This window comes from Papio anubis, chromosome 17, assembly GCF_008728515.1.
Source record: "Papio anubis isolate 15944 chromosome 17, Panubis1.0, whole genome shotgun sequence".
NCBI classification, from domain to species: Eukaryota; Metazoa; Chordata; class Mammalia; order Primates; family Cercopithecidae; genus Papio; species Papio anubis.
In genome coordinates, this window is record NC_044992.1 from 16,737,874 (window position 1) to 16,752,788 (window position 14,915).

The 14,915-nt window shown below is 61.0% G+C and overlaps 1 protein-coding gene across 4 annotated transcripts in view; it reads right to left on the reverse strand.

Annotated features, from left to right (window-relative positions):
• Positions 1–2,278: 2,278 nt before the first annotated feature.
• PEMT (phosphatidylethanolamine N-methyltransferase) overlaps positions 2,279–14,915 on the reverse strand; it is an 86,115-nt gene continuing 73,478 nt past the window's right edge. For 3 of the 4 annotated variants that reach the window (XM_003912405.5, XM_009189792.2, XM_003912406.4), the window contains exons 4-7: positions 9,195–9,340; positions 6,150–6,261; positions 2,942–3,016; positions 2,286–2,570 (exon numbers count right to left, since the gene is read on the reverse strand). In XM_003912405.5, the coding sequence (XP_003912454.1) occupies positions 2,513–2,570; positions 2,942–3,016; positions 6,150–6,261; positions 9,195–9,340 (391 nt within the window). In that variant the 3' untranslated portion in view covers positions 2,286–2,512. Of the gene's footprint in view, positions 2,571–2,941; positions 3,017–3,843; positions 3,881–6,149; positions 6,262–9,194; positions 9,341–14,915 lie in introns of all 4 variants that reach the window. The other variant, XM_021928793.2, reaches the window with a different exon arrangement.

A 14,915-nucleotide genomic window follows, 5' to 3' on the forward strand; every position in this document is an offset into this window, starting at 1 on the left:
GAGATGGAAACAGCCCGCCCTGTCCCCATCCTGCAGTGGCTTGTCCCAAGGCGTGGCGTGCCCCTGAGGGCAGGGCATGAAAACCATGCTCATAGCCGAGTGAGTCCCCTGCCCGTGTCCTAGAAGGACTAACTCAATATTGTTGGATGGACGGACAGGCGGACAGATGGACGGATGGATGAGTGTAAGGGGAGGAGCGTCCAGGTGGAGGGAATGGCGAGGGTAGACAGGAATAAGCGGAGGTGATCTGGGACCTGAAGTCATCGCAGGAGCCCAGATGGAGGGAAGGAGGCCACGGTGGGACAGGCCCGGTGGGACAGGGAGAGAATAAGTCCTGGGCCCCAGGGGTAATGGGCCAAGACTTACTTCCGAGGACAACGGGGGTTGAGGGGGTGTCCTGACCACATTTACATTTGGCAGGGGGGTGGTGGTGTGAGGGTGAAGCTCAGGGGTGAGTGGGGAGTGGGCAGGAGGTGGGATCCCTGAGGGGAGGGGCCCACCGGGCTGAGCCAGGCCGGTTGCCAGGGAACCAGGCTTCCTCCGGCTGCACACACAGCTGGGTGCTGAGTAAGTGGTACCTAAAAATAAAGCCCCCAGCGGGGGCTGGCACTGACGGGGAGTGGAGGTGGGGAGCAGGGAACTGCCCAGGAACATGAACAGCGCTCAGCAGAGCCTTTCTGGCACCTCCCGTCCGTGGCCTGGATCCCAGGCTGAGCATCCTGGCTGGGGAGACAGGGAAGGAGGCCCAGAGAGAGAAGGAACCAGCACAGTTGAGGGATGGAGGGGCTCTGTGGCCCAGACCCTGAGGGCTGCCTGCCTGGGCTGCGGGGCCTGGTCAACTGGACACCTGGGATTGTGAAGACACAGGTGAGGGTCAGCCTTGCCCAGCAGCCCTGGCACCATCATCCTCTCTACCTCCATATGCAGAGTGGGAAGTTGGGGAATCTGCCTAGGGCCAGGGGCGAGGGGGCTGGGGCTGGGGCGAGAGGAGTTCAGGGCTGGCAGCCCTGCCTCCACCATGTTCCCTGGGGGCCAAAAGGCCGTGTGATGAAAGGGTCAGGTTCACTCCTCACAAGCTCTGTGGCTTCTGACAGCTCTGGCCTGGGGACTCCTGTGCTGGGGGGTGAGTCTCCTTGCACCCACCTCCAGCCCTCCCAGGAGAAGGCCAGCCTTGCCTGGAGGGCTCAGGAATGCAGCCCGGGAGCCCATCTTGGCGGTGTGAGCAGGAAGATCCTGGACCGCGGGCGCTTTGTAAATGTCCATTCAGGCCATGGCTTTGCAGCCCTGAGTGAAAGTAATGTCAAGGGTAAGCCGGCCCTCGGTCACTGTCCCTGAGCTTGACTGAGGACCCCTGGAGCTGGAGGAGGGCAGTGATCAGCCTGAGGTCACAGGTGGAAGGGGAGAGGGGCTGGAACAGGTGGAGGCCTCTCCCTGCAGAACCCTGATCCCCACACGGCCTCCGGGAGCCCCCGACTGGCCTTCGGGGCTCACAGACCCTGAGGGATAATGTTGACCAAAGCTGAAGGACTGAGGGCCTCTGGCACCCCCAGGAGAATCACCCCAAAGCCCACCAAGCTTAGAAGTCCCCGACCTGCCCCAGTCAGGGGGCCTGGTGTCCTGGGGACTGAGGGGTGACCCTGCCACCAGCAGCAGAACTGGGATGAAAACAGGAAGTGGCGGCATGGGTGCCAGGAGGAGGGGGGAAGGGTGTCCTCTCTGTCCACCTCGGGAGCCCCAGTGGCAATGCCTGAGCCTACACTCCTGGTCACTGTGTCCTGCTTCCCCCAGATGAGGCTTACCCTTGCAGGGCCCACCTCCGCCCCATACAGACACAGAGGGCGCCCAGCGTGTGTCCAGATGCTGGTCAGCGCAAGGCCATTCATTTAGGAATGACAGTGTCATCTGCCCAGCTAGACTGGGGTGGCCAAGGCCAACGTGACCACACCTCTCCACCCTCACGCTGATGGACACAGGGCTGGATCCTCTAAGGGAAGAGGCAGCAGAGGGGCTGTCTTGGGTGTGCTTGGGGGCGGGGGGGGGCGTGGGAGCAGGTGACACAAGACACCAAGTCTCCTGGGGGTGAAACCATGGCCATGGCCAGGTGAGCCCCTGATGCCTCTTAAGTACCTCCTTTGGAGGCCTGGAGAGAGGTGCCCACCTCCCAGCTCTGAGATTTCAGAGAGAGAAAGGCTGGGGCCAGCCTGGCCCAGGAGCTATTGGACCTGATGCTCATGCCCGAGGCCTGCTCCTTCTCCACGCAGACAGACAGAGGCTGGAGTAGATGCTGGGGTCAGGGTGCCTTTATTGGTGAATGGGAATGTGTGAGTTGGAGCTCAATGGCCACATGTCGGCATGTCCAGGGTCCCCAAGGCAGCAGGTTCCAAGGCACTGGAGCAGCCCACGCCGAGGGCGAGCCCTGAGCAGCAGGCACCATTCTCGCCCTGCGCAGGGCCTGGCACTTGGGGCAGGCCAGGAGGCCGGCCAGGCCTTCAGCAAAGCTGTTGCAGCTCAATCAGCTCCTCTTGTGGGGCCCGGAGGCTTTCTGCCGGTAGATCTCAGCGGTGAAGGGCCTGCCGGGCAGCGGGGAGAGGCTTCAGTCAGCAGGTCCTGGGGGTGACCCACTGCCCACACCAGAGCCCTGTCTCCACCAGCTTGAGGGTGTCCCAATGGGACCAGGATCCCCTTCATCCGCCAGAGCCGCTGGGGTGGCACTGACTTGGAGCCTTCAGAGAGCAGGGGGGAGGGGAGAGGGGCCGGCTGCCTGCTGGGTCCTGCAGGCTGCACTGTAAGCTGCTGTGGCCGCTCTGACCTGGGAGCCCTGGAGTGGGCCTGGCTGATGGCAGCCTGTCCTGAGCCTGCCCTGGCCACAAGGAAAGGTTCTAGAAGGAGAGACAGGGCCAGCCGGGCAGCCACGCCCCCACCCGCCGCAGCCGCTACTCACTCTTCATACAGGAGGGCCACCATGTAGGTGAGGGCCACCAGCACTGTCAGGAGCAGGCCCGTGGGGCTGGCGTGCCTGCAGGGAGAGAGGCAGGTTAGGCCTGGCTGGAGCCAGGGTCTCTCAGGGCCACTGCCCTCCTACCCAGGCTGGCCCTTCCTGCTGTGACCCGCGTCTTCCGGCCAACGCTGGGGCCACTTGGGCCGACCAAGCCCAGGCAGCACTGCCCCTTCCTGAGTGGGGTCCCCATGTTCTTGGTCCTGATCCATTTATCATCATCGTCTGCCTGTCCGTCCTGGCTGGGTTCCCTCCGGGTGGGGCCTGCTCACTCTTTCCGGGTCTCCAGCCCCCAGCCCAGAGCTGGAGACGCAGCCCCAGGCAGAAGAGTCCCAGTGGCTAGGGCTGTTCGTCCTGCACAGGAGGAGGTTCTGGGGCAAAGTGCTCCACTGTCCCCCAGAAACCATGCTCTGAGGAACAAAGGCTGTTTTCTAGAAATGGGTCCAGGGTTCCCCAAAGCCAGTTTGGTTCACCCTGAGCCCCCAGCCCCCAGCCACAGGTGCAGCCCCATAGCCACGCCCTGGGAGGATCTGGCTGTGGGGAAGGGGGCTTAGGAGCTGCTGCCCCACCCAGCCCTCAACATCGAGCCCAGCTTGGGCTCTCCCAGGTGGTGGGACAGCAGCCCCACGCCCAGGAACCCCCTGCTTGCCCCGGCCCAGAGGATGGGAGGCCCAAGGCTGGATGGAGCATCGCCAGGGGCTCTCTCCTGGTGACCAGCTCCTGACCCCGCCACACCAGTGAGCAGCGGCAGCTCGTCAGTGACGGCACCGAGGAGCCTGGGCGCAGCTGCCTCAGATTTCCAGAAATAGCTGCCGTCAAGCTGTCCCCCAATCTATTTCTATAGTTACCTCTGATCCCACAGCTCCCGCAGGCGCTGGGCTGCTGCTGCCGGGGAGGAGGGAGGGAGGGAGAGAGAGAGGGAGGGAAAGAGGGAGGAAAGGAGTTGCCTGGCAGGCACAGAGGGCGCATGGGCAGGCCTGGGCCAGGGGCTGCACCCTCCTTGGCTGCCTCTGTGCCAAGTTGCCCCCTCCCCAGACAAACCATCACAAGAACCCCAGGTAGGGCTGGATCAAGGTGAGGGCTGGAGGGCACCTGTGGCCCCTGCGGGGACCCTCTGCCCTGCCCACTGCCTTCCACCCCTGGACCTCACACTGGTCTGCCTGTCTGGGAGCTGCAGGGGGCAGGGCAGTTTAAGGACAGCAAAGATCCAAGCCCAGGCTCCAGCCGCAGGGCTGGCATCCAGCAGCGACCCCATTGTGGGCACCTGAGGGGGACAGGAGCCCCCGCTTGCACAACATGAAGCAGGAGGCCCACCTGTCCCTCACCGTCAGGCCACCACCTCTGCCATCTGTGCTCTGGCATCGGGCTCACTGCCACATGGCCTGCCGGGGTCCTACATGCCAGGGAGCTCAGACACCTGGAAGGCCCATGTCTGGGGCCCTGGCAGGTGAGAGACAGATGGGCTGTGGGAGGCCTGCGGGGGTCCCTGCTGTGTCAGCGTCTGGCCAGGTAATGGCTCATCTCTAACGAGCTCCTGGACCATTGATGCCATCTCCCAGCACACCGCGTGGCTGATGTCCTCTGGAGGCGGCTTGTGTGTCCCGAGCCCAAGGGTGACTCTCACTCCAGGGCACAAGGCACTATTGGGGACACTAAGCCACTGGGGAGGCACCGAAGGTGGGGGTGTCAGGGAGGCATTCTTGCAGGAGGGGACACCTCACGTTGGGTTTGGAAGGACCGACAAGGGGCATAAGTGGGAGGGTTCTAGGCGAGGGAACAGCGTGCAAGTGCATACGTGCATGTGTGTGTGCATACGTGCATGTGTGTGTGCATACGTGCATGTGTGTGTGCACACGGAGGAGACAGGGGGCCAGGTGTGTTGGGAAACCTAAGCCTGCAGGGACAGCCTGGGTAGAGGCGATTGTTTGAGTCTGGGCTCACCCTGTGGCCCCAGTGCTCCATGGGCGGGTGAGCCTGGGGGCACATAGTCTGGGCCTCAGGATCACACTGCCCGAGTCCGGGCAGAGGGCCCAGGCTAGAAGGCAGGTGGGAGGTGTCCCTGGGGACTGCCTGGCCTGGACGCGGGGTGGGTCCCAGCCAGACCCACAGCCCCTCTTCTAGCTTCTGCTCTCTCCAACCCCAGCTGCTACCATCCCAGCCGCTGAGGGCGGGGAGCCAGGAGGCAACACCTTGCTCTTGACATTCACCATTTACAATTCACTCCTTTGGGATCCTTTGGCCCCTCAGGTCCTGGGGAGAACCTGTAAATTCTAGGCCGGTGGTTTTCAAGCGTTAAACAAAAGCAGTGGAACAGTGTCTGCCAAAAAAAACCTTCTATGCAAGAAAATGGCTAAACTAGAACTGCCAGGGTGGGGGATGGGTGTGAAGCCCAGGGCAGCTCCCGCTGTGCCATCGTTGACTGCAGGCCCTCTGACCCCCCTGCGGGAGCACGTCCCCACACCTTGTCAGTGCCTGTACCTGGCTGAGGCCGACAGCACTTCCAGGCTTCCCTCATGGCACGGGGTCCCCTCTGTGGGAAGGGGTGCCTGCCACATGGGCAGAGGCTATGGGGGCACAGGCAGTTCTGTCAGCTGCGGGTGAGGTGGGCCCTGGTGGCTCTGGCTGCCCCCTCCTGCAGGGAAGATGGCTTGGGTGGTCCCAGCCCTGATGTCCCAGCACAGGGGTCTGCAAACTACAGCCTACGGGCCAAGAACACCTGTTAAATTTTTAAATAGTTAAAAGCAAAAGGATCAAAAGAATGTTTCATGACACGTGAAAATGATCTGAAATTTAGGCTTCAATGTCTGTAAGTGGAGCTGTGCTGGCGCCGAACACGCACATCCATTTTCCTGCATCCGCAGCTGTTTTGTGCGGCAGGACCAGGGCTGAGCGGCTGTGACCTGCCTGCGGCCTTTGAACCTCCACACTCCAGCCCTCTTGGAGAAGCTGGCCACCCTGTTCTGGGATGTGCTTTCTGTTACTATAGATAAGATGCTTCTGAGAAAGGGAGAACCAGGGCGCCCTAGGCCCCCGCAAATGACACGTTTCTTCCTTTCTCTCTCTCCAGGGGCCCTGGCCCCCGCGTCCTGAGCTGCACCAGCTCCTCCCCGGGAGGTGGCCAGCAGGGCAGAGGGGCAGCAAGCCTGGTACTCACATGATGGCCCAGCCCAGGTAGTTGGCTGTGCTTCCCCAGTACATGGGGTTGTCCAGGATGTTGAAGGGGAACACGGTCACTCTCGCCTCCTTGAGGATCCCGAAGTAATCACCTGTGGATGAGGCAAGGCAGGGTCCCTCGGCTGTTCATCAGCCCTGGCCACACCATCACTGAGGAAGGCCCCAGAGCGGGCTGTGGCGGGACCTGCAGGTGAGACAGGGCCCTGCACTCCAGGAGGCTCCAGGGGGTTCAACAATGGACAGAGTCAGAGGGACCCACCAGGCACGCAGACAGCAGAGGGCGTGGGGCCCAAGGACTGAGGTGCTGAGCACCGCCCCTGCCCCACTGCTCCTTTTCTTGTGCACTCTGACCCAGCCACGCTGGCCTTCCTCTTCTTCCAGGCTCGCACACGCTGTTCCCTCCCCTGCGATGCCTTTCCCTGCTCTCTGTACAGAGAGCTCCGTTCCTCCTCAGGCCCTTCTCCCTCTGCTCATGGCGCCTCTTTATGCAGACCCTTCCTCTTCCTGACCTACCTCCCGCTCTGCCTCACTCTAGTGAGTTCCTCTCCCTCTGGGGGCCTCAGCTGGTTGCTAAGGGCTGCTCTGCTCCACGCCCCCGGCTGCATGGCCCTGGCACCAGGGCCCGGCCACGGCATGCCTCCTGTCGCTCTGGGAGGTCAGCCCTGTATTATTGTTTTCCCACCCAGCTGCCCAGAGGAGCTAGACCCAGTGGAGAGAGGGTGACTATTGGACAGCCTGTTCCAGACAGGCCAGCCATGCACCCGTCAGTCGCATGGCCACAAGGCATCCCCCGGCAGGACTGCTCTGAGCCATAAGCAGCGGCCGGTGTCATAGTCACAGGATCTGTCCCAGGCCTACAGAGGATGGTCCCACTGGACACAGAGTAACCGCTCCATAAAGGGTGCGGCTTTGTTCCTCCCAGCCTTCTGTCCCCAGAAACCCCTATTTTGTGTCTCCTCCAGGAGGACAATGGAGCTTCATCCGAGGCGGAAAGCAGGGCAGCTGCCTGACAATGGGCAGCATAGGCAGGAGGGGTCCAGGAGCTGCGTCACCGTCTGGGGACACGGGGCAGGGCCCAGGACCACTGGGAAGTTCTTTCTTCCCAGGAAGCAGGAAGTGGGGCAGCAGGGTGTGGGTAGATGGCACAGAAACCCAATTCGGGCTGAGTCACAGGGGGAAGTGACCACCTTTGTCTATATCCCGCGCTGCTGGCCCTCGGCGTTTCTAGGCCATGTCTGCTGGCAGCGCCGCCAGGAGTCTGTGGCCACTGGTGTTTGTGGGCTCCTTCCCTCCCTCTGACTGTTCAGGGCCCCCCAGCTTGTTCTTCCACTGCCGAGGGGCTCCACCCACCATCCTGGCTCTCCCTACGCTGCCTGCAGCCCTCCCTGTCCAGATCCACCCGCACCCTAACCGCTGGAGGGCCTCTGCCGCTGCTCTCCCACAGGACCTGACTGCACAGCCCAGAGCCCCTCCCGTGTGGCTCTCACCGCCCTCACATCCTGGAAGGGCCCTCCACAGCTCCTGAGCCCCACCGCTGATCCCGGCTCCATCAGTCCAACCTCTTCCTTGCGGGGACCCCCTCTGTGGCTCCCACCTCTCTGGGGATGGAGCCTCAACCCCTTGCATGGCCTTCAAGGCCTCGGCTCACCCTCCAGCCCTGTCCTGACCGACAGCACCTGTGCGGCCAGTCCAGCTGCTCCCCCGCCTCCAGCCGCCCACCACTCTGCCCTCAATCTCCCTCTCCTTGCACCAAGGCCTTTTCCTCTTTCTACCTGCCCACACCTGCCCCCACCAGGCAGATGCAGACGCTCCTGGCTGCTGCCCCCCTTCCTAGACCAAACTCCCTACAGCTCCTGCCTGCGCAGGAAGCACTGAACCACCTGTGGGTGCCCCCGACAGTCCCAGAGAGGCCTGGTCATGGGCGATCCAGAATGCTGCACCCACAGATGCCACTTCCTCCCTCGGATGACCCCTGCGGCCGAGCACAGGCTCCTTGAGAACTTGGAGTGCCCTGTGACAGCCCACGGTGCCCTGGGGGCTGGGCCCAAGAAGCTGCAGCCAGCATCTAAGGATGGGGGTGGCAGGCGGGACCGGGAGCTCCTCAGGACACTGTTGGTCCCAGGAAGCCCCTGAGGCCACTGAAGCCGAGTGACCTGCCAAGCTCCTGCACTGGCCACGGCTGACGGGGAGGAAGACGTGGGTCTTCCCACCCATGACGGAGAGTGGGCAACACCCCGCTGGGCCAACTCCCTGCTCACTGGGAGGGGCTGCCCTTGAACAGGGGCTGCCTTCTTCTCTCCTTCCAGGTTCCGAAGGCCCCCTCTTGTCCCCCACCGCTGCCCCCATCTCCCCTCCCACCCCCACCCCTACTGCCTTTCCCATGGCTGCTTTTCTTTCCCAGCTTGCAAGGAGCTGGAAGTTGCTGCCATCATGAGGGTCATTGGTGGGTGTCTGGCCAGGCCAGCACTGGGCTCACAGCCTGAAAGCACCTCAGCCACAAGCAGAGGGGAATGGAGAAGGGATAAGGTGCCTCCACCCCTCATCTCTCCCCAGACCGATGCCAGCCCTGCCTGCGGCCAAACACAGCACCAACCACAAGCCTGCCTGGCCTGAGAGCCACGCGTGCCGGGAGCTGCCAGGGAGGCGGCTGACTCACCACCACCTCGGGCTTCTGTGCAATAGGGCCTCAGAGCCTTCTGCAAGAGGGAGCTGGTGTGGCGCTGGACTCAGGGAGTCCCAGAACGGGTGTTGAGCGCATCTTCGTTAGCTGGAGAGAAGCAGCCAGGAGCTGTCTTCACTCCCCACGAGGCAGCTGCTCAGCACCCTGGGGTAAGAGTTGCTGTTGGAGCCCAGCCTCCTGTTCTAACCGTGGACAAGCCAGGCCTGGAGGGAAGACGCCCTGATGGAGCAGGGCCCCAGCACTCCCACTGATGTCACAGACGGCAGGACCGCAGCCACCTGGCCTTGCTCCTCCCTAGGGCTCCAGTGGGCCTGCTCAGGGTCACCCCAGCCCTCAGGGTCTTACCTAGGAAGGTTCCAGTGAACCCCAGTGCAAAGAAGCTGGAGAGCACGAGCACGACGCCCAGTCCCAGGAGCGCAAGGCCCAGGCTGTAGGCCGCGGGGGTGTCCAGGCTCTCCATCTTGGGCTGGCTCAGCATGGCCTGTGTGAAGCTGCGGGCAGCGGATGGAGAGGGAGGATGTCATGGCCCAGAAGGAGGCCATCCTCACCTTCTCACCCTCTCCCCAGGGAACCTCAGAGAGCAGCCAGCCCAGGGCTGCCAGGTCAGGCAGGCAGCAGGTGGGGTCCGGTTCATCCGGGAGAGGGGGTGACAGCAACAGGGAGGGGCCCAGGCCTGTCAGATATTTAAATTTTTTCAAGAGAAGCCAGAGGTCCTGACTCATATGTGAACTGTCCTAATTTCCAGAAATAGACAATTCATGAAAACCACTTTAGACCCTGCATGTGAGCAGGCTGGATTCAGCCCAAAGGCCACCAGCTTGCAAACTCTCATCCTGTCCAATGAGCAACTCATACTATGGAGAAAAGTGAGGCTCAGAAAAGACGCAGGTGCCAGGTTGCAGGGCAGGCCCAGGTGTCCCATTCCCCAACAGACTCAGTGCCCTGAGGCCTGGGGCGTGCTCTGTGCTGGGGATTCCACTTCCACAGTCCCTGCAGGTCTGGCCATATCCTGGGTGGCTTGACTTGCATTTAAAGGCACTTTGGGGGCCCTTTATGTCCTCCTCCACACCTGAATTCCCCCACGAGGCTCCCTTTGGGGCCAAACCACTGAAGGCCTTGTTAAAAGGCAGTGGGGGCTGGGCGCGGTGGCTCATGCCTGTAATTCCAGCACTTTGGGAGGCCAAGACCTGTGGATCACCTGAGGTCAGGAGTTCAAGACTAGCCTGGCCAATGTGGTGAAACCCTGTCTCTACCAAAAATACAAAAATTAGCTGGGCGTGGTGGTAGGCACCTGGAATCCCAGCTACTCGGGAGGCTGGGGCACAAGAATCGCTTGAATCTGGGAGGCAGAGTTTGCATACCACTGCACTCCAGCCTGGGCAATAGAGCGAGATTCAGTCTCAAAAGAAAAGAGAGAGAGAAAAAAAAAAAGGAAGTGGCATGACCAAAAGGGGGTGACTATGATAGCAGTGGGTCTAGAGGCTCAGGTTCTCCAGTTGGCTCCAGAGGACTGAGGGCCTGGTGCAGGGAGGACACAGGGGCTAGGTATGTGCTGATGCACCTGGGCCTCACCACAGGGGAGCGGGCGCTGGTGGGAAGGGGGCCCTGGGTGCTAGATGAGAGGCACACTCACAGGAAGGGCTGTGTGTGGGAGCAGAGATATGTGCGACCAAACGTGCACTTCCCATGCTCGCAATAATGACAACACAGAAGAGACATGGAGATCTGCTGCCTCACGCAGGGCAGCGCCTTTTACACTCAGTCTGGACGGCATCTCCCAGCAGGGCCAGCTCACCATCCACCCACCCACCCATCCTTCCTCCATCAATCTATCCTCTGTGCACCCACACATCCATCCATCTGTCCATCTATCCATCCCTCCATCCATCAATGTAGCCTCTGTCTGCCCACACAACCATCCATCCATCCACCATGAAGTATCTTTGCCAGGCTCTTTCAAGCAGATTGAGGCCCCCATCTTCATCCACCCATTCCATTCATTGGTGAATTCAGATTGCTGTGACCCTCTTTATGCTGAGCTAAGGACACACAGGCATATCTTTATGCCTCCCTGGAACTCCTTCCTCCAGCTGGACTGGGAGCTCTTGGGGAACAGAAGCTGCTCCTCCTTCCCTGCATGTCCCCCCGGCACTTGGCCCAGGCCACAGAACGGACATTTAGTGCCTATTCATCGACTGGAGAGAAGCAGCAGCTGCTCCTTCCTCCTCCTCCCACCCCCCAGAGCAGAGAAAGAGCCAGGGCAAAAGGGAAAAGGGCCTGTGGACAAAGCCACCAGGACCCGGTGGCAGAGGTGGGCACACCGACCTGTCAAACAGCGGCATTCGGGTGTCAGGGCAAACCCACTGCCGGTCATGCTGCCCACACCCTCAGCTCTCCACCCACCAGTGCCCTGCCCTGATCCTGCTGCTGCCCGGGGCTCAGGGTCACTCCGCAGCTCCAGGCCGAGCCTCTGGGATTGGCTCAGGGTCACGGGCTGCCATGGAGTAAGGTGGCCACACGCACACCCAGTGTGGTGCCACGATCCAGGCACACCTTCTCCCCTGCCTGGCTCCCTCCACTCTCCTGCCTGCAGATGGTGGAGTGGGAGGGAAAGGAAGGGTGCCGGCCCTGCTCAGGAGCATGGCTCCCCTGCAAGCATCTGGCTCCTTGGCTGCCACTGCAGTGGGGACTAGAAAACAGACGGGGGTGGGGAGGGGTGAACAGGGGAGAGCATTCCAGAAGGCGGAAACAGCAGGGAGCTGTGCCTTAGAGTCTGGGGCAGGGCATGGAGCAGGGAAGGCTTGAAGGAGCCTGCCAGGTGCAGGCCTCGGCCCAGCAGGGTTTGGAATGCACTCTGCCTGCTGTGGAAAATGCAGAACCAGGGAGACCCATCCCGTGCTGCAATAGGGGGAGGGCGAGGAGGCCAGGCCTGAGGACGCGGGAGGGTCACTCTGGAGGGAGACCCTGTCGCTCTTACCCCTTCCTGCGGAGACCCGAGCCAGGGCCTGGGTCCACACCCCATGCTCAGGGTTCCTCTGCCAGAATTCATCTGCATCACACAAGCAGGCAGCAGATGAAAGCAAACTTCCTCCCTCTGGTGCGGCCCAGCCCAAAGCCCAGCGTGTTCAGGGCCCAGCTTCCCTGGGGGCGTGGCTCAGTAGGAAAATCAGATCTGTCTGGAAGCGATTCCTGATGAAGGGCAGATCGGGGGCCAGGGAGCGGGTGGGAGAGGCCCCAGATCTGCCCCAGACCTGACCCCCAGTCCTCCAGCTGCTCCCCCGCCTATGGCCCCAGTCCTGGGGCCTTTCCTTTCCTTTCCTTTCTCTGAGATGACAGCCTGGGCTGGCTCCTGGCACAGTGCTCTGTGGGTCGTTTGCTCAGAGTCAGCAGAGGAACTGGGCTGAGCTCCTCCCTGGCGTTCTCACCAAGTGGCCCCTTACCCAGTCAAATACACTCTGATTCTAGATTCCAGGTTTACTGGAATCTCACGGCCCCAATTAGGCAATCGACAGTGTTCTAGCTCCTCCATTAAGCCAGGAAAGCACAGTCCGTCCATTCCACAGGGAAAATTAGTGGATGGATGAGTAGCTCTGTGACCACAAGCTCCCTAACAGAATGAGGTAATAGGACGCAATTTCCCTTGGAAGTATTCTGCACTGGGGGTGGGGAACGGAGATGCATTCATTTGCCTTGGGTTCTATTTTTAAGACCTGGATCAAACCTTCAGTCATTAATGTGATTTGAGGCTGTCTGCACTCTGCTCCCATAAAATCCCGGAAACCCTGAGGTGGAGGTGGGGAGGGGGCATCGCTGCCCTCAGTGTCCCCACCCTGCCCCCGGCTGGGAGTCCTGGGCTACACACCAGGCCACAGGCACATGGCCCCACCCGGGACAGGCCTGTCCCGTTTCTGTCTGCAGCCGACCAGAAACACTTCTCTGACTTTGATCATCCTGGGGTGTCTCTGCAACGTGGTCCACATCCACGTGTGGCCTGAGTGCCGTGTATTCCACATCCTTCACCCAGGCTTGGAGTGACTCGCTCTTTCCACTCCATCTCAGCTACACGACGCTAGCCATGAAATGAGTCCTCTGATGGGCTCATTTCTTTTCCAAGACATATTAAAATAAGCATGTAACTACTAAAACAAACAAACAAAAATGTTCATCTATGCAACCCCCGAAACCATCAAGGGGCTTGAATTCCGGGCTTTGACGTTGCACTAATTCTGAGCATTTGAATAACACGTCACCTTTCCAAAATGTTTCCAAAACCCATCAATAGCTGAGAGAGAGTCTGTCTTGTTTTACCAACACGGAAACAGATGGTAGAAAGCAGGAAGGGCAGGACGGCTCTCCTGCCTCCTCACGACCTGTAAACAGTGGGACAGGCTCAAGCCTCACGGGCAGGCCAAGGACAACAGGCAGCAGTATCCCAGCACCCCTAGCACCCAGGAATCCTGGGCTGACACCCATTCTCCTTCCAGACTTCCTGGTGGCGTGTGCTTTGGGGATGGGGAGGGTGCCTCTTCCCTCCTTGCCAGCTGCAGCCCCTCAGGTGCTGGCCTGGCCTGGTCTACCAGGGCCTGGGCCCCACTCTTGCTGAACTGCAGCCCCTTTCCCTCCTTCCTTCCCAGCAGCTGGGGCCCCTTGTGCCCAGGTTCCCTGTCCTAAGTGCCCCTCCCACCCCTTACTCTCCAGCTGCCTGCATGGATCCCGCCCAATAGCTACTCCAGGCACCTGCCCTGAGGGAATCACTCTGGTGAAGGGATTTCACAAATAGAATTCAGGTCCTGATCAGTTGGCCTTGAGTTAATCAAAAGGGAGGTGACCCTGGGTAGGCCTTTCTGAAAGGGTCTAGAAGCCAGAGAGACCCAAAGCCAAAGCTGCAGAGCTGCCTGCTGTGCTGCGGGGCGGCCACCAGGAGCTGGGCCTCAAGGACCCGCGTCCTGCCAGCAACCTGAAAGCGTGGAGGACCCCGCCTCCGGTGAGCCCGCACCCAGCAGACACCTTGATTCCAGCCTGGGGAATCCCCGAGCAAAGACCCCGCCCCCCCATCCAGCCTCCTGGCCACAGAAACGGTCACATAGTATGTTTGTGTGGTTTAAGCCGCTAAGTTTGTGGGAATTTGTTACACAGCAGAAGGAAACTAATACACTTGGCTTCCCAGTGCACAGACTCTTTAAAAATTCTGGCCTGTTCTGCCAAGACGGCAGGAGTCGCTCTTTTCTGCCGTGGAACGCTGCACACGCCCAGCCCTCCATCACTCCATCGGAAGCAAACTGTCCCGTCGGCTCCATGCCCTCCCTCCTTCATGCACCCACTAGACCCCTGGCCTGTCCTGACCACATCCTGGAGCAGGTCTAGCCAGGCACTGGGATGCATGCAGCAGTGACCAGGACATGTGGTCACTGAGACAGAGGGCCACGTGTGCCAGCCTCCTCCAGGGCCATAGTCCCCAAGGGCCTGGCCTCAGAATCATCAGGGAGTTTTTGAAAATAGACTTCCCTGGGGGAGAGGGGCTCTGGGGTGACTCTGGTGTCCCACAGGGTTGCGCCTGCCCCATAGCCTCTAGTATACAGAATGCTGAGGTGTGTCCCCACCTGCCCTGCCCCTGCTGCCCAGCCTGAGTGGGGGCCGCCCTCTCCCGGGACTCACGGGCCCCACCCAGCCATCTGAAGAGCCAGCTCACTCCTCCAGGCCTTGGTCACCACACTTCTTCAGCCAGGGCTCTGCCTGCACCCCACCCACCCAGACCACCTTCCAGAGATCACCCTGCCCCTCCAGTTGCCTCCTTGCCCAGCCTGGGAGCACCTCCAGGTCGAGGAAGATTCCTGATTGACAGCCACACTCTGAGGCCAGGATGCAGCTTCTCAGCCCGGCTGTGCCCGCCACACCAGAGCACACAGGAGCTTCTCCCCTCAGAAGACCCAGAGGGAGCCCTGGGAGACTCCAGGCAATTCTGATGTACACTGGAATACAGTTCCATCCTGTGACTGGTGAACGACACCAGGAGCTCGTTGATGCTCTAACAAGTTTGGCTGTCTCCTCCCACCGCCAGGAGGGAGG